Source organism: Tyto alba, unplaced genomic scaffold, assembly GCF_018691265.1.
Source record: "Tyto alba isolate M040663 unplaced genomic scaffold, T.alba_DEE_v4.0 Super-Scaffold_39, whole genome shotgun sequence".
NCBI lineage: Eukaryota > Metazoa > Chordata > Aves > Strigiformes > Tytonidae > Tyto > Tyto alba.
In genome coordinates this window covers 11,879,919-11,900,970 of record NW_024881314.1, presented here as the reverse complement: position 1 = coordinate 11,900,970, position 21,052 = coordinate 11,879,919, and the positions used below count along the sequence as shown (strand labels likewise).

The window sequence follows — 21,052 nt, the reverse complement described above, 5'->3', positions numbered from 1 at the left end:
ACATAGGTGCGACTCCTGCTCCAAGGGGAAACTTGGCACTTGTCTCTGCTGAACAGCAACCTATGGAGACATAAAAAACCTGGACTCAACTCACTTCACTTTAAATTCCAGTTCTCTGGTGCAGTCATCGTCCTGCACAGCCTCACTTGTGAAGGTAATTCAGATGGTCTTTGCTCCATCTCTCATCTCATTAAGGAAGAGATTGGAAACCCTCCCCCAGCAGGACAGGCCCTGCACAGCCACCTTCCTCCAGCCTCCCAGCTTGGCATGAACCTGTGCTCAGACCGTGGACGTTGCACCAGTTCTGCAGTTCCCCAGTTCCCTTACAGGCAGCACTGGAGAGGCGGTGGCAGAAACTCCACCGTGCTCAGACAGCTCCTCAGCATCCTCAGGGTTCATTGTGCTGCCGTCGGAGCAAAACCGCATTGGTTTCAACTGTTTGGTTCTGATCAATTCCCAGTTTGCTTTTGATAAATCCTCAACTTCCTTGTTGTTTCCAGGTACTTGCAAAAGGTTGGTTTGTTTGGACTGGCATTTTCCTAGCAGTTGAATTCAGCAAAGAGAGCTCCAGCTCCCCTTTCCAAAGGCTGCTCCTTCACTTGTCCTTCTCCAGCCTCTCAACCTCACTTTTTCTCCACCCATTCCCAAAAGCCACTGCCAGAGGGAGCAAGAGGGAGCCCTTAGCTGAGTCCTGAAGCACCTTGGTGGGAATTTCTTCATGTCAGGTGATCTAAAGCATTTAACATTCCTGCGGCTGACAGTTATATTGAAGCCGCCAGCACCCAGCTGGGCTCTTCCCTGTTCATGCAAACACGCTTTTAACGCTTTCAACACTGTCCATGGACAGCTTTCCCTCTCCAGCAAGGACTTAATGAGCTTTTCTTTGTCTATCTCTCACTGCTAACATGCTCAGAGGGTATGTTGCTGTCATGCTCCTGGAGCCCAGTGTCTCCTTTTCCTTTCCTAACGCAGAGATGCTCCTGTGCTTGCTGTTTGTCACCTCCTTTCATCCCAGCACCTCAGCCATGTCCTGGCTCATGGCAGGTCAATGAGGAACTTGCAGCTTAGTCAGGCAGGTCTGGCACTGTACGTCCTTCTCTTTCCTCCACAGTGGGATGATGTGCATGTGTAGAATGAGGAAAATTACACTGTCCTCTTGGGGGAACAATGGGGAGATCTACTGATGTCACCCAGTGAAAGCAAGGGATTGCTGATGGTATCAAAGATGCAGAAAGTTGCTTCCTGAAGAAAGAAAAGTGCTGATGCCACTCTCTCTTACATTCATATTCATGCAGAATTTCCCCACTGGAGTCCCTTTGTTGGTGTTGACCCATCCCTACCGGGTCTGTCTCTGCTTCACAGACCAGCTCCACATTTCTTAAACATAGACATCACAACTAGGTAAAACAGGTTTGTTATAAACACATCAACAACATGACAAACTGTTTTATTGATTTACTATTCCCTTTTTCTCTTCTGAATTCCTTGCTCCTGGGAATCTTTTTCCAAAAGTTCACCACCTCAAGGATTTTATTTCTTGGAGCTTTTTAAAGCCAGGAATGGAGAGCTGGGAAAACAAGACAGGAGAAAACCACAAAGGAAAAGTAAAAAATCATGACAAATGAAGATTAAAAATTCCCCAGAGAAAAAACAGAGTTTGTGAAGAAGAGCTAAAACATATCTTTCTAGCACCCTGCAATATAGTGGTTGTGCTTTTACTCTGGTTTTCCCAGTTTTTTCACTCCACTCCATCTGCTGGCAGCCAAAATTCCTCTTCTCCTTGACTGTGGGAACACCCCAGCAGTCCTGGCGAGGGGAGATGAGGCAGCTCCGGGGTGTATCTGTGGGTCAGGAAGCGCCAGCCCCGAGGTGCGTGGGGCCCCGAGGTGCGTGGGGCCCCGAGGTGCGTGGGGCCGGCTGTGCCGTGGTGCAGTGGGGACAGGCGTCTCTCCCCCAGCACCCACGTCCCACCTGGGGGGAGGGCTGGGTGTGTGCTGGAGCAAAACCTTCACGGTTAGAGACCTTTCACTGCCTGGCTCCAGGCCGCAGCTGCTCACAGAGCAAGGGGCTGCTTAGATTTCTTTTTTTTGTTTTCATGTGTCTATTGAAATTTTACACAAAGAGCATGCATATGCACGTGTGCCTACCTGCTCTATCTGGCCACCATAAGTTAATAACCAAACCACATCTATCTATATCACATTACATACTATACTTAATAATATACCTGTCAGCAGTGGAACTGTTTAGGGAACAAAGATTCATGCTGCACACAGACCCACACATGTAGCTATAATTTTTTACCATAGAAATTATGTGGAACTATTTTATACGCTAAAAATAAATGTGCAGTGTGTCATTTATATTACAGCACATATATGCATATACATACACACAAGCTGAATATGCATATTAGACAAATGATTCATCAATAGATACATAGACATAAGCAGGTAGATGGATAAATACAATTATGTGTATTTCCTGTCAGGTTGTATACAAGAAGGGGTATTCAAAGGCTTTAAAATGAGTAATAGACGACTCAGTTCATGCAAACCTGTGTCTCCCAGCTTGTGTATTTAGACATGCTAGTCATATCGGAACGAGTTCAGAAAACATCTCTCACTACCTTAAACTATTTGTAAACACATTCTAATAGAAAGTGAGAAACACAAAGATATCACAACCTTCTTTGGTCATGTTTTGCAATCACTGATCAACAGCCCTTATCTACACCCACTCTGCCTGTCAGTGAGGAGCTGCATCCACCCTGCAGGTGCCCTCTCCACCAAGGACCTCCAGGCTCCAGCTAAATATTCACATGGATGCTGAGAGCCATACCTGGGGAGAGATGGATGGAGGGGCGACGTAGGATCAGTCTGATCCTCAGTCCTGCATCGGGCATGCTCCACGTAATGGGAAGGAACCCCACGGCTCACCCAGACACTGTGGCCAGGCTGGGGGGGGGAAGAGACAAGGGGACATGTAGCCCAGCCACAGTGATGGGCTCCGGTCCTCAGCACACAGCCCGCCAGGCTCACCGCTCACTGCAGCTGAGGTGATTTGTCCTGAGCATCCCAGGGGCAGAGGACAGCATGGGAAGGCTGCTGGAGCTCCTCAGGTTGGTCCTACAAAAACTGTCACAGGTGCGTGAGGCAAGTCACTCTTTACTGATGGCTTCCAGGAAACAGAAAAGTAGAGACAAATTAGAAGCCAGATGTCTCCATTCTTGCTTGCACCCAGCCCAGGCTACAGGCACCAATTCTCCTCACCAAAGTGTCTTTCCTTGGGCAAGAGATTGGCTTCTAACTAAAGATGAGCATATGCTTCCTTACGGGATGGCTGTGAAGTTAAGCAGCCCCTACCCCCCTACCCCAATTGTTCGTGCCAGTCTCAGCATGTCACATCTCGGAGGAACCACACATCTCTCAGTCACCTAATCTGCAGCAGGAAGGGGCTCAGATGATGGTCTGGAGCACACAAAGATATGAGACATTGCCTGCACTCAGTCCCTTCTTTCATCCCTTGCCCAATTTCCAGGGACTGGCTGCAGAGAGCTTCATTTGCCAGCGCAACTGGAGCCTCCCCATTACATCCTGTGCCCAGTGCACCATTAAAACTAGCCATAAAACAACAGCAAAAATTTAATCAACAGCTTTAGGATTACTGCTTAGATGAGTAGATGAGCAGGAAAAGTCTCAATGGGCTGAACTTTCTTCTAGGGACCTCTCACAAGAGCATCCTGTCCTCAAGTGGTTTGGCCTGGACCACAGTTGATGGTACCTGAACACACAGACCGTTAGAAAAAACATGCACTGTTGCACAGGGACAGTACTGAAGGTTCAGGGTCCCATCTTTCCCTTCAAGTCAGCACCCAGCTGGTGCCCACAGACAGCGCAGAGGGGCAGCACTGCGTGACCCACTCCTGGGACATTAGACAGAACCTGCCCTCGGCAGAGATCTCCCAATGGACCGGAGTGTGGAGGACCCAGGTCCTGGGTATCCTGACAGATCCTCCCCCAGATTGCTTCTTCCAGGGGCAACTTCTCAGCCTGCAGTTCATAGGTGTCTCCCAGAAAGTCACTGCAGTCACCAGTGCATGAGCAAGGTGGACTGAGCCAACCTACATCTCATCACCACTGAAAATAATGTCTGCATACTCTCTGTGGTCCCAGACACACCAAGTCTGGAGCTTTTCACGAGCCATTCAGCTTCCTAAGCCAGTGGGAGACTGAATCAACAAGAATTGAATCACTTTGGCCATAGAGCGATCAGACAGGAGATCTGATGCAAGAGGGGACACGGCCAGAAGCAGGACTAGTCCTTGTGAGGACAGAGAGTGTTTGATGGGCTGAGCCACCTTGCACGAGGTCCTCTCCATGGATGGAAACACCAGCTAAATGCACTGGCTTATTGCTTTCCAGAAAGTTTTATGCGGTCAAACCCAAGTCTAGGTTATCCTAGGGATGGATAAACACCGCCAAATATTTTTCATGCTTGCTTTGATTTGGATTTCAGCTCTTGGATGTATTTGCTCTGGCTGCAAGCCCTTAGCCTTTGCATTTCTTTCTGGGTGTGATACAGCAGAGGTGCCTGTGGAGGGGAGAGGGGACTACAAGAGCACAGAGGTGAATATTGGGAGAAGGCTAGTTCAGGATTGGCACAGAAAATCCCAGCCTGGTCCTCATGCAGTCAGCTGTCATCACCAAGTGGCACAGACGTATGGGCTACAGGACGTGTGCAGCATCTGAACACACTGGTAATTATGCAACTTTACATCGTTAGCACACCGCTACTGTTCTCGAGTGAATTTTCCCTGCTAGGAAAACTGTTCCTCATGCAGGCACAGGGAGCCTTGTTAACTTTTAATTGATCATTGATTAGCACAAGTGAGATAAGGACAGTGGAGCCGCAAGCATTGCCAGGAGAGATAAACAGCCGGCCGGCAGCCCAGAAATGTTTCACTTGTCCAGCTTCGATCTCATTAGCCCTGAGCAAAGGTCAGACCTGAGACAAACAGGGAGTCGGATACCCTTTATTTGTTATGGGTGCTGGTCAAAATCCTTAAAAGAATTAGCAAAATTCACAGAAATTTCCCATCTTTTCTACTTTACAGCTGCCTGTAAGAGCAGCTAAATCATGCACATGGGAAACAGCCTGATCTACCAGCCCAGAAACCTGCGACTGCAAGAGGGAACTAGGGCAGGGAATTCAGCAGGAAAAGGTATTCCCTGGATTTTCTTCCACTTCTCCCTTTTTTTTCCTGAAAGTGCTGCATTATTGGCGGGTGAGTTGATAAACCCCTCTGGGTCAGGCCGATCCTGTCCCTGGCAGAGCAGTGAATTTGGCCATCGTGCCGTGGCTTGGTTAGCCGGTCACCAACCCGCAGGCAGGGAGCCAAGCTCAGGGCTCGCTGCCAGCCCCGGGGCCTCTGAGCCATCCCCAGGTACCTCTGCTTCGGCTGAAGGTAATTTGAGATGCAGCAATGGGAGCAGACAGGCAGCAAGCAGATAGAAACGAGGGGATGGTGCTTATAGGGCTGTGACCTCTAACTGAGGAGACATCCTGGGCACGTTCATCCTAATCCTGTAATGGTACGCAGGGACTAAGAGCTGCCGGGAGGCCTGACTCTGCTCCCTGCTATTTTTTGCTAGAGCTCATAGAGATGAGCGCCTTTGAAATATCTCCTTGTAAGAGACCTCCTGGAAACAGCCCAATTCAGGTCCCATAACCGAAATCCCCAGGTCCTTGTGGGCTTCCACACCCCCACATCGTCCCCCATCTGCTGGTCTCTTGCTGCGGGGCACCTAGAGATGCCACCCACGAAACTACTTATTTGTCTATCGGGAAACAAAAGTACAAGAGGAAGGCTTGCCCTGGAAATTCCAGCAAACAACTAGCTGAGCATGAGGAAGGGAACAGAAATACTGAGCTGCACAAGCCTGTGAGCAGGTCCCTACGCCCAGGTGAAGTGCCCCATCACCAACCAAACGCTTGGGCTATTTTTGTCCCAGCACACCAAGCCCGGGTGCAGGTTCCAGCTTTCTCCAGGCAGCCATCCTGATCCTGAGCCTGGCAGACAACCTTTCTCCACAACATGGCAGTAAAGCTAAAGAAAAATCACTCTAAACCAATACCACAGGTAGGAGTTAATGTGTTTTTAGCTTTACCCACCCTGCTTCAAGATACAACTGTCATTGTCTGGGAGCATTTGTCATGTCCCACCACAGTGCCTCCACTCAAACAACCTGAGATGACCTACATAGACATGGAAGGTGGGTTCGATTGCCCCACCTGCCAGAAGAGGAGGGCACCTGTGTTTTCTAACTTTCAGGGAGTATAACCCCTGCAAGTGGATCCAGGACAGGCAATCTCATTCCTGCCTATTGATGCTAATTCATTCTGAATTTCTAATTAGCCACCAGGATCAGGAACGGCAACTCAAGGACCCCTCCTCTGGATGCGCATTGGCTCACGTTGTTCTTCACCTCATGCACAAGAACATCTCCATCCATGAAGCTATTCAGATGTTGTCTGGGCCCTGAGCAACCTGACTGATGTTGTCTGCATGCATTAAGTTCTTTGCTTTCTGCCAGCACTGAGCCGTGGTGGCTCTGGGGTGGCAGACTTGGCTCTCAACCAACTCTTGTGGCACGCTGGGACCTGACACAAGCGTCCACCCCAAGACGGCTCCTCATGGAGCTGGCAGGGAGAAGCTGTGGGGAGCAAACCAGTAAAGATGAGGAGCACCTATGCACAAAGCGCCACTGGAGAAGAGCAGAGGATGGAGGGTTCACCAGCGACGATGGGTGGTGAGAAGTCAGCCCGCGGTACGTTCCCACGCCACATCTCCACATCCTGCCTCAACAGCAGTGGAGCACGTCCCACTCCAGCTGTGCTGAGTCCAGCAGCTTTGGCTGCGGGATGACAACCCCTGACAGAGCAGGGGACCACCTGAAACTGCCACTGGACCTTGGTAAATTAACACATACCAAGACCCCAACATACTTTTTTTTTTTTTTTCAGGAGGTCCATGGAAGTTGGTGTTCTCAGCCTGACACACGCCCTACCCACCGTCTTCCCAGCCCTCACAGACACAGACGGGCCACAGACCAGCTCAGCTTTGATGCTGTGAGAGTTGCAAAAAGCTCCGTCGAGTTGATCTGACCATATCTAAAAGAGGCAAAATTCTTTTTCTTAAATAGCCTACCCTTAACCCAGCCTTACTTATTTTATCAGCAGCTGTTTGCTAAATCTTTTGTACTTACAAGAACAAAACCCTCAGCTATTAAGCACTTCAAGGATCAGACTTGAGCCCCAATCCTAAACTTTTCGTCATGCATGTTTTTAGAACAAAGTACTTTCTGCTTCAGATCTAAGCACGCATGTTCCTCTTTCCACTTTTCTTTTTAAAAAGAAAATAACTGGGAAGGAGGATTTTTGGTTTGGGGTTTTTTTTGTTGTTGAGAACAAACAAAAGCAGATTATTGTTCCAGGTTGGACGATAAAGTATTTTCCTTATTTGTCTTTTCAAAAGACTCTTTCTGTTTAAAAAAAATCTTTTGTTATTCTCTAATCAGAGTGAAAAAAAATGATAACTAATACATAACAAAGTGCTGATTAACAAAAGTTATTCTTATCCAGTTTTTGGTTCATCTAAGCTGAAATTACTTTTCCCACGTTGTTTATTTGCCTACAACACACTGGCCCACACACCAACCAACTAAGCCTATTTCCTTGAATATCCACAGGAAGAGAAGTTGACACTTGAGACAGTGAAACATTTGCAAGTGTCATTTCGTATTTCGGAGTACTTTCAGTAGCAACAGCTCCATCTGCAAAACCTGCATCCCCAAGGACGCAGAAGAGATTTTTAAGTCAGAAATACCCCAATACCCTGCTGCTGGGCAAAAACCTGCTGAACCCCAAGAAGTGACCCTTCATCCCAGGGCTGTGCTGTGCACCCCAGGAGCTGCCAGGACCCAGCTCTCAAAGCACCACAGCAAAGGTCCAGGAGCCTCCTGGAAGGGAAGGGCATGCACAGATCTCACCTTCCACATATCAGCTCTGCTAGTTTCTCTTCTTAATCCAGCATGAAACCAATTTTGGATTTACAACATCAAAACCCGTGTTTTACGCACAGAACAGAGCAGCTCAATTAACCTCTGCGGGTCTGTGTGTCGTGCCCTCTGGGACCAAGCTCAGGAACATAATGATTTTATGAGCCTTTTCCTGCTCTCAGGTCAGCTACTCTGCAAAGGACCCGGGTGCTCCCTGCTCTCCTCGTGGAGACACGGAGCCTCCTTCTGTGCTTCCCACCTGCTCAGGAAATACTTGACTCAAATGCTGTACTTGTATTCGAAATAAATCAACATTTAATATTTTACAATTACTTTAGAAGTTCTTTGAACAGTATCTTACAGATCAGCACAGACATTACACAGATTTGGTGAGGCTGCACATATGTACAAAGATGACCTGAAAGATCCTCAGACTTCTTTCATTTCCAGAAAGCATCAGAGGTCAAAACCTTAGCCAGGATTATGAGTCCCTAGAGTTTGTGTTTGTTTTTCTCTGAGATCGAAATTCTCTTCTCTAGTATTTCTGTAGGGTCAGCTGAAACTAAAGAGGCTTATATCATTAACAGTGTCAGGGATATATTTAGCCAAGGATATCAAGATCACAAATAGCAATGTTTTGACAGGATAAGGTGCTATTTTAAGTTATTGAACAAAAAAATACAGCTGTCAAATTTCAGCCTCATTTGAGAAGATGCGCAGAAACCGGCTTGGGAATCGAAAAGTCAGTGGGAAAACTTTTTCCAAGTGCATGGAAAGTGCTATTAAAATCTGTTTCTGATCCCTTGAGCCTATTGGACTTAAAATACTGATGTGCAGACGTGCAGAGCAGCGCCCTCAGCGCACGCTCCCACATCGCCCCGCAGGCACCCGGTGAGAGAGGAGACAGCCCCCACGAGCTGGCAGTGTCTTGGTGTCCCTGCCAAGTCCGTGCTGCAAGCAGGGGACAGACACTGCTCCATGCACGTAGGGAAAGATGGGTGCTCCTGGAGTCGGTGCATGGCCGGGGAAGGTGGGTCCTTGCCGGGAGTCCAAGCCGGCTTTGCGTCCCAATGGAGCCAGAGCACCTGCTTATGTTCAAGTGATGCTTCGCCCCACACAAGGGTCCGTTCTTGGAGTCCACAAGGCAACACCATCCTAGGGATGGTTTATTCAAGTAGAAGGATGAAGAGCAGAGGCCTCGGGAGCATATTCACGTCTTGTTCTTGCTCACCTCTGGCCATTGGCAGAAGCTGCATCCAGAGCTGCTGAGAACACCAAAGAGCCATCTAGCACCTTCTTTAACCCAAGATGTTCACCTCTGGGCCCAGACCAAGCTGTCCCCGAACGAGACAGGTAGTGGGAACAGAAAGCAGGTCCAGCAGCCAGCGGGGCCCGGATCAGAGTTGACAGCACAGGAGGGATCCCCTAAACACTTCCAGGAGGGATGTGGAAGAATCCAGCAGACAAACCTGACCCACGCTCCTCTGAGACAACTGAAGCCCCTGAGAGCTCTGGGCCCTTTTCCTGACAGGTTCAACTCCAAATAACACTGCAGCTATGCCATCAGCCCTTGGGGAGAGAGCCCAACCTTATTCTAACTAGTGCCAAGAGCTGACCAGGTCCTGTTTTCTGGAGGCTCCAGGGACCCACACTGAACTGATCACACTGTGGCTGAGCCCTGCAGCCCCCCAGCAGTACCCAGGGTCCCTTCCAGATGTTTCCAGACAGCACATTCCTCAGCACTAAGATCCTTCTAGCCTGCAGCCGGCAGCACACTCTTCTGCCTGTTACCATTAGTGCAATCACCAAAAACTACTGAGAAAGAACTTGAGGGCTATGAAACCAGGCAAGGCTCTTCCAGTCTCATTTTTTTGCTCATGGGGTCAGAATACCTCTAAATGCTCCCAAATATTGCACCTTTCTGTACCCACAGCCTTGCAGAGAGAAGGAAGAGGACAGAAACCCTCTTTACAGGGGAGAGGTGATCTCAAATCCTAGTGTCACTAGTGTTTTTGGTGCTGGGTCCTTCTCTAGCAAAGCTGCTTCTTCAGGTGAGCTTAAGGCAATCCTAGTGGTTTTCCTAGTATTTCCCTCCCTCCTAGGAGTGTGAGCATGGTTCCTGCCATATTTCAAGCAATTAATGAGGATTCAGCCTCTGAGATGTCTCTAGCATACAGTGCTGGGGAGCAGGACTCAGGAACATGGGCTGAACAGGGAGTACATCTCATGGTTGCACTTTGAAATTCTGCAGAAATTGGAAGTTCATCTCCTGCAAGTCCTGGGTTTACAGTAAATACACATATACATGACAAGCCGTCAATGCCATCATATGGCCTATTGCACTCACTTCACTGGAACACAAGCAGCAGTCTACAATCCATGCTGGGGTCTTTCTGGGCCTCGGATGGGTTGGCTCTGCTCTGCACTGTTTCTCTGTAAGACACCCAACCTTTGTAATTTAAAGGAAATACTGAGAAAGCCTGTCCCCACCCCCAAAGAACTGTCCTGAGCATCCTCAACCTGTTACGGGTGAAATGCCATCAAGACAGCGGTTGGGTGATCTGCAACTGCACGTGCACTGAAAGCTGCTTACCCTTACTCAGCCAAGGACATTTTTCAAAACGTCCCCCAAGAGCTCCCCCCAGATCACACTGGCCTCACAGTCCCTGTCAAATACAGCCACAGCACCATTTGCTGGCAGGAAAATATCACTGTCCTTGCCTTGCCCTCTTAATTCAGGTCTTGTCAGTCTGCTGAACCAGGTGGAGATCTCAAGGAAACCACTTTCCTCCCATTGCTGAGAAACCTTGAGTGATACCGGAGCCCACCACCAGTGTTCCCCTTTCCCAAGGATGGGCTAAGCCCAGGCCGGGAGCAGCTCAGCCACCACGCTAACACTCTGGCTCCAGAATGTCTTGGACAAGAACTCCAGCCCAAAGGAGGACAGTCAACTTCCTTTTCCTGAGCCTATATCGGGGGTGGATGGGAGTCTGGTCTGAGAGGACGCAGGGTTCTTCTACGGCAGTGCTCCGCTGAAGGTGGCAATGGGTAAACACAGGAGAGAATGAAACTCAGAGGGGTCCTGGGGAGGCACAGAGGACCTTCTCAGTGCAAAGAGATCGCTGTCCCTGGGTTTGTAGCACACAGAGATCTCACACCTATAAGGGAACAAAAAGAAACCAAGGTATAAATAAGGTGTGTGGCCCAGAATCACAGTCCTCAGGTGCAGCAGAAATATCTGCGAACAAAGAGGAACCAGTGCAGTCTTTAATGGGACTGGAGCTCAAGTGCTGAGAGTTCAGGTCCTTAAGCTGGCTCAGATTGGGATGTAGTGCAGAAGCATCCATAAAGAGTGATTTCCGAAACTCATTAGGGAAAAGGAGAACTTTTGCATCCCCCAGATTTCGGGGAGAGGGAAGTAGCCTGTTTTCCATTTCATGCGCTGAACTCTCCCTCCCCCGAGTTATGCAACAAACAGGTTAAGTAAAATACTTCGCCTTGGGATTATTTAAGAAATAAGATCTGAAATATTTTTCCATTGGAGGTAGCATAACCTTGTAGAGTTCTGCTCTCTCTGAGGGAGAAATTAAAACTCCTGGACATTTCTAAAACCTGTGGATCAACTGGTTTGATCTCTTTGTGCTCATGGAATTATGCTGTCTACAGTGAGTTTTCGCATTCCATCACCAGGGAAGCCAGTTTGGTGCCCTGGGGACACAACTGATGGGTGAACAGTCAAATGAACAATTGCTCTACCCCAGTCTCTCCCATGAAGATCATGGGTTCCTTCTGCAATAGGTATGCCAAAGGTGGTGAAGAACTCAAACGAGATTTAGAAATTGAAGGCTCTGCTCACGTGCCCAGTGCTCTTCAGTCACCGCATTTATGTTGCATAGCTTTCCTCTGGTCTTGCTGAAAGACCTGTCTTCACAGAGTTGAACAGTTCACTGGAGACTACCTTTAAACTGTCACAGTTGTGAAGGTAAACTACTGCTGAGATCTGAGCAGGACCATCCAGCCCCACCTGAGCTCAGTTGCACTACAGATCCTGGAGCTATGTCACCCAGCTTGGGCATCTGGAATAGAACCACCACGGTGCTCAGGACCTCGTCCCCACGGTGGCCACCCCCCACTGCACGGAGAAGCCCTCACACAGAGGATGCGCCACCCCAGGCGGGCTGACTGCGGCGGGCAGCTGGCCACATTGCAGTTCCTACCTGGTTACACTCTGCAGGATCTTCTGCTCATCCTGGTCCAGGCACACGGCGAAGGAGGACTGCACACCGATAATCTGGACCTTGTCTACTTTCATCTGGGACACGCTGATCTGCTGGTAGAAGAGCGAGTCTGAGTGAGAGGGCTGCCAGGCTCAGTGCATTTCCCCGTGCAGGGAAGGGGAGCAGGGGACCTGGGCACCCCTAAGGCAGGCCTGGTGGCCAGCAACAAACATCCCCCAAGATGGTGCTCTCTCCTGCCCTGCTTCCCCACCAGCTAAGTCAGACTGACCTCCTCTTACCAAATATAAAAGCACTGTGATTTGACTTACCTGATTGAAACTTTTTTTGGATTTGGAGTTTTGCCTTTTGACCACCTCCTTCATGGTTAAGTTGAGACACTCTGTCTTTGAGGCTGTAACAAAGGAAAACTGTTATCACTCAGGGATTCTGAGCCACTGATGGGAACCCATGTGGTCCCTCCACTCCTCAAAGCATCCCAGAGCCAGTGGCTCTCACCAGGACCCCACTGGTGGGGGAAATGCAGTACAGTTCTAGCTTTCCTTCCCTCATGCTAACCCACACAGAAAGAAAGCAATCAAAGTCACAGAGGTAAACGTCCTCTGTAGTTTCCAACTGCTTTCTAAACATGGCAGGAAAGGACATTTAAGTATCTTAGGACCTAAACAGGAGAAAAAACTTTGCTCCATCATCATGAGGAAATTCTAGCTCTCCCAGCGTGGCCTTTCCTGGAAATGCTTTTTTGTGTCTGGAATTACAGTGACATCCTGTGGTCAAACTGCTGAACGTGAAAACCAATGGAGACAATCAAGGGGATTGGGTTTTTCCTCTTGGAAGGAAGGAGATTCACGAAAGAGAAGTTTCTCCCCAGCACATTGCTGAGGACACCCCCCTGAAGCAAACCCACAGCGCTGGCAGCACAAGTGAAGCTCCTGAACTAGTGCCAGAAACAGCCAACTCCAAGCATAAAGGTGGTGAGAAATTAATTCCTGCTGAGTGTTCTCCAGGGTTGCCTGCATGGCATCATGGTTGGGGCAGCAACATAAGGGTCGGGAGGGATAGGGGTTTAGGTTGAGCTCCATGGGGCATGCAGGAGATGCCTCCTATTTGGTAGATCACCTGCTTGCCCCAACTAGTCCACTCACAAACCACACACCTGCCAAACACAAAGCACACGAGGAAAAAAGAACTAAAAACCCCTTCCATTTATTCAGAACTGGGTGTCTGATTGCCAAGACAGCAGTTCTTAAGCAAGAATGAACAGGTACTGTTTCTAAATACATAGACTAAAAGTCTCGCTGCTTTTAAAAGGCTCAAAGCCTTATTAATACCCCATCAGAAACCTGATTACAAAAAAAAAAAAAAAAAATACTACGAAGCAAAACCATGTGGCAGCCAGCTATCCCTGAGCTGCAGGAATGAAATCAGGCTGAAGCTCCAGCTTTATGAGAGCCTGCAGAAAGCTGGCTGTGAGGCACGGCTGCTGCGGACAAGCACTCTCTCCCTTGGTCCCACTTCATTTAACAACAATTTTACCTGTCTCTCCTCCTTCTAACTAAACAAGTGTTGTTCTGGAAAGCACCCCGCTCCAGTGATCATCCTGCTGTGCAAACCATCCCAGCCCCCTCCCTAATGGGCATCCCACTTCCCTGGCTGGAAGCTTCAGGACAGAGGGACATCGAATGCCTTTCGTCCCTGATGTGGTGCTAAGGACAGCCAAGGACTGCAGTATGCTCCAGGGAACACCAGGCATGTCCCATTATCTCCTGCATTCACACATTCCTCATTTGCTCCAGTTAGAAGATCCACACTGTCCTCTCAGTCCACCAGTCCCTCCCATTGTTCCCTGTGCAAAGCCACAAAGACCACTTCTACCCACCTAGTTCTTCATACTTCTTGCAAGCTTTGCTAAGGTTGACGGATGTGCAGACCTTCTCGACATCGTTCCAGTGACTCCTTCCACTGATTGCTGTCTGCAGGGATCAACCGAAACGCATGAGAGAGAATCACAGAATCATTTAGGCTGGACAAGACCATTATAAGATCAAGTCCAACTGTTAACAGTGCCAAGTCCACCACTAAACCATGTCCCTAAGCACCACATTTACAGGTCTTTTAAATATCTCCAGGGATGGTGACTCACTCGCTTCCCTGGGCAGCCTGTTCCAATGTTTGATAACCCTTTTGGTGAAGAAAGTTTTCCTAATATCCAATCTAAACCTCCCCTGGCACAACTTGAAGTCATCTCCTTTTGTCCTGTCACTTGCTACTTGGGAGAAGAGACCGACCCCCCCCTCGCTCCAGCCTCCTTTCAGGGAGTTGTAGAGCAATAAGGTCTCCCCTCAGCCTCCTTTTCTCCAGACCAACCACCCCCAGTTCCCTCAGCTGCTCCTCCCAGGATTTGTGCTCCAGACCCTTCACCAGCTCCGTTGCCCTTCCCTGGACACGCTCCAGCACCTCAGTGTCTTTCCTGTAGTGAAGGGCCCAAAACTGGACCCAGTATTCGAGGTGCAGCCTCCCCAGTGACGAGCACAGGGGGATGATCCCTGCCCTTGTCCTGCTGGCCACGCTATTTCTGATACAAGCCAGGGTGCTGTTGGCCACCTGGGCCACCTGGGCACACTGCTGGCTCATACTCAGCCAGCTGTCAACCAACACCCCCAGGTCCTTTCCCACTGGGCAGCTTTCCAGCCGCTCTGCCCCAAGCCTGTAGGGTTGCACGGGGCTGTTGTGACCCAAGTGCAGACACCACACTCCAGGCTGATGTTACCCTGCCTCCCACCCCTAATCATCTGCCTGGGCTAGCTCAGATCTGGATTTACCTGGAGCTGCACAAAGATTGGGTAGGCATTAAAATTCACTGAGCCTTGGATTTGCAAAAAAATTGCCCAGGCTTAACACTAAATAACTGCAGACGAACCAACGGAATAGGAGGAGTGCTGTGACGAGCAGAAGATCACTCCCTGGAAGCAAAGTCCACCGAGTACACACGCAGTCTGTGGAAACTGGCTGCACATTCCTATTTTACTGGGCTGAATAGGAGTGGAAAGCCACCCCCAGTTAGCCAGGATGTAGACAATTAGCTTGAGTTTGGCTCATCTGGGCTTGGATTTGGGCTCCTCCAGCAGACTGTCAGCATTTGCCTTTCTCAGCCCCCAGCTGTGAGACATATTTGTCCAATATTGAAGCAGTTTCCTGCCTCATTTGTCTTTGTGCAAGTCCCATGCACTCACCTTGCTGTAGGCGATCTGTAGTGTTAGTGGGATTGCTTCTCTGTCTCCATCTATGCCCAGCCTTTTGCTGCCTGGACCTGCATGAAACAAGGAGCAAATGTCACACGGTGGCCTTTTATCCCCATTCTTCAGCTGGCTACTGATACAGCAGCACACTCTGTACCTATAGAAAGAGGGGGGAAAAAAATGCTTTGCTGAACACAACTGTGGAGCAAAAAGGCAAAAAGAAAAGGTGGCTTAAAAGCTGCCAGAAAGCAATTAATCCAGTGCAGAACTTTCAACACAAAGCAGAACAAGCAGCTCTGCAAAACTGAAAGCATTGCTGGCTAAGCCAGTGCAGAGGGGTCAGTGCTCCAGGGAAAACACAAAGCAATAAAAGGCCGCATTGCTAACCCGGCTCCTGTTTTTCCGGGCATATTTCTGCCCACATTAAATTAGCCTTGAAATACTGTACCCGACACTTACTTTTTTTTTTTTTCTGGATAATTTTTTGCAGATGTGAAGTGGTGTGCTGCCAGACAACCCAAGGAAAAAAATAATATCAAAGTCAGAAGGATTGGTGGTTTCACGAGTTATTGGGAAGAGGTCGTGGTCAAGCCTGTATTTTGGGGGAGTGGGGTGGTGACACTTCATATGGAGGATATTTTATGAGCCCTGTTTACAAAAACAAGGCGAGATCACAGAAAAGCAGTTGGTTAAAAAAAAAAAAAAAAAAAAAAAAAAAGCAGCAATGTGTTTAAATGCAGTACTATGGGCTGGCCATGAGATGTCTCTGCAAGCTGCACCACATCAGCCAGCCTGTCGTCCTTGGTACCCGGGAGGGAGCTGGAGACCACACTGCAGGCAGATGCTTCTGCCATTGCTTCTTCTCTCTAATAATTTTATAAATTTCTAGTGAAAGAGTTGATGGATCTCTCTTGCAGGAAGGCTCCAAGCACATGCACAAACCTTCCTTTGCCCTGTAAACTAAGGCAATGGAAAGAAGGATTTTAGGACACTCCTGGACAAAGCGCAAACAACAGAAAGCAGCAAAAAAGAAAAGATGAAGAGATGCATTTGGTCAGGTGATGATGAGAGGAAGGAAGCGGGCTTGAAGCTGTTTTATTGCAAATACATTTTAGAGTTAAGAGCAGTAAGAACACCAAGGCATTGTGACGGCTTTGCTCCCGAAGAGGAATGCAAGAGCTGTGATGCTTCACTTCCAAATCTGTGGAAAGATGTCTGGATCTTTGCTCACGACGCAGCCCACCTCTTGCAGCCCACCCTCCCTCCAGCCCCTCTTTCCATTTATCTCCCAGCCCCGCGGTTTGCAGACCTCCACCCCGAGGCTGCGGGGGCAGAAGCAGCTACAGACCTGATGCCTTGATGGCCCGCGTGGCCGCCGAGTGGCCCAGCTCGAGGGAATGGATGAAGACTTCAGTCATCTTTTCTCCCCCGATGAAGGTGAGCTGCCAAGGGGAGAAGAGTGAAGACTTGGTGGTGAGGAGACCCAGCCTGTGCCGGACAACATTCACCCCTCTCCTTCCTTTCTACAGAAAACAGGTCAGTTTGGGGAAATCCTTTCAACAACTAACTGCCTGGGCTTACACTTGCATTTAGCTGCACTTCACACTGTTTTAATAGATCACCAGCAAGTAAAACAATGCAAAAACCTAATTTTTGCTTAAAGCAAACTCCCTAACCCACCGGAAAGAAAACCCACCATGAGCCTAACAGCAGTGTCTGGGCATCGCTTTGGGCGACACAAATCCCAGGAACAGGAGCAGCTCTGCTCATCACAGCCCTGGTGCAGCCGGCCCTGTGCCACAGCACCAAAGCAGCCACTGCAGCCGTGCATTCAACCTTCCCCACCACATCTGCCCCAGGCACACAGTGTGGTGTGAAAAATGGGCTTCACGGAGGGGCTTGGTTTGGCAAGAGCAGCACTGGCGGGACTTCCAGCAATGCGAATAACCTATCAGCACTGACAGGAGACACTCTGTGTCATGGGGAAAGGTTTTTGGATGGAAAACTGCTTGTGTGACTTAAGAATTGTCTGGGCAGGACCTGCGTGCTCTCAATCCCCGAGCCAGGAGCATCAGCCAAAGCACCGTGGGCACCCACTGAGTAAGAGGAGACCAAGCTCTGCCTCAGCAGCACATGGTGGCTGTGCCACAACCCCAACGCTTCACTGGCAGGTCCCAAGTTGGTGGCACAGGCAGACGACCTCCCTTTCCCACTCGCCAAGACGGGCCTGAGCCCCTTTGCCTACCTCTGTCTGGTAGAGCTGCAGCAGGACGGGGCGCGTGGCGAAGCGGCAATAGTAGAGGATCATGTCTGCCAGGATGGGCAGCTGCTCCTGGGAGTCCTCCTGGGGCTCAGCCTCCAGCTTGGCAGACTGTGGGGAGAGAGTCACAAGCCTGATGGGGTACACGGTACCCACGGCCCAGTGCTCCCCTGTACCCCAGGGGAGGGGGATGCTGAGCCCTGCCAGCTGGCACGCACGTACCTGACACAGCACATCCATGGGCAGGTTCATCAGCCCAAGAACGTTGCGCTCGTACCATGGGTCCAACATGCCGATGTAGTGGGAGATGTCGTTGGTGCTGCTCTGCACCCCAGCCAAGGTGGGATCCTGAAACCAGACACACTGGGGTCACTCCGGGCCCCCCCCCCCCCCCCCGGCTCCTCAACCCGTGCTTGGGGCTGGTGGAAGAGACACCACTGCTCCCCTCAGCCTCCCTTGCTGGCCGCCTCGTACAGCGCTCTCAGGGCCAAGCAGAACACTGGTGGCACCGCAACCGCCGCGGCGAGCAGGACACCTACCGTCTGTGCTGAGGCGCGGAGATGTGGGTCCCCCAGGGATGGGGAGGGATGCAACAGCGGGGCTGATGGAGCCAAGCAGCTCCTCTTCACGGGGACGTAGAAAAACTGCAGCTTGAAGTACCTTGTCAGTGAGGGGCAGGTGCTCTCCTTGAGCCTAGGAGAAGGTGGGAGAGGGCTGGGTGAGCAAAGCCCTCCCGGTATGTCCCACCAGGGCTGGATAGCTGCCGCCGGATCCCCCGCACCGCCCAGCTCACCTGAGGTTGCTGTAGGCTCGGGCCACTTTCCCCGAGATGCGGTCGGAGCCGAAGACGACGACGCGCAGCGTGGACACCTTGGCGTCCTCGTCGTAGCTGAGGAAGGGCCGTCGGTGGAGGCTGAGGGGCTGCGGGGCGAGCGGGGCCGGCAGCCGCTGGCTCAGGACGTGCTGCGGCAGCGAGTGAGCGCGCCGGGAGCGCGCCGGGACGCGGTGCTTGGCCTGGGGGGTGCACAGGCTCTCGGCCCGGCGCAGGGGCAGCGAGAGTGACCCCATGTCTGGGCAGTCCCTCAGGTCCCTCCTCAAGACCAGCTGGCTTTTGCTCTTGAACAGTTTGTAGATCTTGTTAGTCAGCGTGTGTCTGTATTTGTGGTGGGTCTTCTCTACCTTCAGCTCCGGCCTCCCCACCGTGTCCAGGGAGCTCTCGTCGCTGTCCTCCGCATACCCGCTGTCCATGCAGTCCTTCAGACTGGAGACGAACGACTTCAGGGACTTTCTGGAGACCACTGTCAGCTCCGAGATGGAGTCCTTGGAGGTGGTGAAGAGGGACACTCGTGAGGTCTTAGAACTCTCCTCCGACAGCGACGAGTACACGGAGTCTTTGGAAATGGCACAGATGGGGGAAAGCAGCGAGTCCCGCTCGGGGGAACAGCCATCGGTTTCCACTTCCTCTTCCTCCTCATCCTCCTCCTCGTTCTCCGAGGCCATGGGCTCAACAACGCTGCACTCTTTGCTGAGGACATCATTGAGGACATCTGAAAGGCAACCGGAGGGAGATCATATCAGGCATGGGCTCCAGCATAACCACTGGAAATGTGATGACCCCAGACAGCAACGCTACTACAGCATGGCCAACGTTCCCTCTGATCCTACACAGTTTCAAAGAAAGAGTTGAAAACCTCCCACTGAATGGTTTGTGATTTCCATAATGCACTCGGATGCAAAGTAAAACAAAGCAAGTTTCTTCTCTCCTTGAGGTCACATTCTGTTTGGGTTCTCGAAAGGCTAACATCAGTTGGGGTTTTGCTTCCTTCCTACACAGATTTCACAACATGCTCGCGTCCGTCCTGGGTTTAACCAGAGGCCAGGAGGAAAGCAAGGTATTTGGCTAATCGAAACCTGAATTGCCCCACTGGGGGTGGCCTCCTGGCAAGGCTGGACTGACTGCAAAGCCCAAGCCAGAGCCCTGGTCCAGCTTGCTGAGGCCAGCAGGCAATGAACACTAAACCTTCACAGAAACAGAAAAGGTCTTCCAGGAATGGGGAAACTGGAGAGACCAGCTCAGCAGAATGGGAAGCCACTGCTTCCCCTGCAAAACTGCTGTGGCTGGTCCAAGAGCACAGCAAAGGCACCCGCTCCTCGGCCATGGCTGCTGCAGGTGGGGGAAGACCTGTAACTTCTGAGGGGTCTCAACCCCACAAAGCCCTGACATCTATCTCAGTGTGGTCAGGTTTTTCTAGCAACAATTATTTCCAGGGCACCAGCAAGGTTAACTCCTGCAGAGGAGCTTTCTACCAAACAAGGTCTTCATCCTACCAATATCCCCACGGACTCGGGTGCAGCGAACCTCTTCCAGCTTAATGCAAGGCACAACTTTGCCCAGGAGATTGAGCCGTGCATGACTTGTCTCCAGCAACATGTGTTTTGGGGCCACCAGTGCCTTGTGCCCACCACTCAGATGAGGGCTTTCTTTGGGATCACAGCAGGCGTCATGCCCGAGCTGACACTCACATCCTCTCCCATCTAAGGGACACTGGCATCCACTGTGTTATCTCTCCCTCCACCACCAGCAATTCATTTATTAGCTCTTTTTTTCAGGCTCCAGCCACAGTTTGTGTCGTGCACCCGGCTGCCCAGAACAGCCCCAGACAAGCTGAAACGCTGCTCAGCCGCCCCTGCAACAGGGCACAGAGGATCCCCTCTGCTCACCAAAGTTATCCTGATCCCAGCTGTAAGTGTAGCAGCGAGCGGCAGGGATGGGGATGGTGTGGAGCTTGCGGGGCTGAGCCTCGCCTGGAAAGAGAGGAGGGAAAAGAGTCAGTTTGCAGGGACCCCCAGTAGCGCTCCTGACAGCTCTCCTGGCTGGTGGGAGATGCCACCCACCCCACGCACGCGTTTTGGGCAGTCCAGGTCACACAGAACGCCAACGCTGCTGTCATTATCCCCACGAAGTCACGTGCAACTGGGGCAAGGGGATATTTCACAACTCTCAGCGCCATCAGACATCACCGCTACCATCAGTTTCTGATTTAACGTTTTCATCTCACCCACAAAGGCTGGAGAATTTTTGTTTTGTTGCCGTTTTAATGGAAGATGACAAACTATTTCTGGCTCACTGCGCGGTTATGAAATAGGACCTGGGTTGGTGGGGTTGTTTTTTTGCTGTAGTAGCTGTTGCACTAGGATGAAACTTAGTGCAAAACTGCTCGTTGCCGCTGCAGGGGCTGAGCCAGCAGAAAACCCTGG

At 50.6% G+C, this 21,052-nt stretch overlaps 1 protein-coding gene across 2 annotated transcripts in view; it reads right to left on the bottom strand.

The window, feature by feature from the left end:
• Window positions 1-8,352: 8,352 nt before the first annotated feature.
• The window catches only part of PIK3R5 (phosphoinositide-3-kinase regulatory subunit 5), a 62,996-nt gene continuing 50,296 nt past the window's right edge, over window positions 8,353-21,052 (bottom strand). The window contains exons 9-19 of one of the 2 annotated variants that reach the window (XM_032992113.2): window positions 20,516-20,599; window positions 18,588-19,341; window positions 18,334-18,487; window positions 18,017-18,142; window positions 17,780-17,905; window positions 16,883-16,976; window positions 15,529-15,605; window positions 14,175-14,268; window positions 12,607-12,689; window positions 12,278-12,390; window positions 8,353-11,218 (exon numbers count right to left, since the gene is read on the bottom strand). In XM_032992113.2, the coding sequence (XP_032848004.2) occupies window positions 11,077-11,218; window positions 12,278-12,390; window positions 12,607-12,689; window positions 14,175-14,268; window positions 15,529-15,605; window positions 16,883-16,976; window positions 17,780-17,905; window positions 18,017-18,142; window positions 18,334-18,487; window positions 18,588-19,341; window positions 20,516-20,599 (1,847 nt within the window). In that variant the 3' untranslated portion in view covers window positions 8,353-11,076. The remainder of the gene's footprint in view (window positions 11,219-12,277; window positions 12,391-12,606; window positions 12,690-14,174; window positions 14,269-15,528; window positions 15,606-16,882; window positions 16,977-17,779; window positions 17,906-18,016; window positions 18,143-18,333; window positions 18,488-18,587; window positions 19,342-20,515; window positions 20,600-21,052) is intronic. The other variant, XM_042802743.1, reaches the window with a different exon arrangement.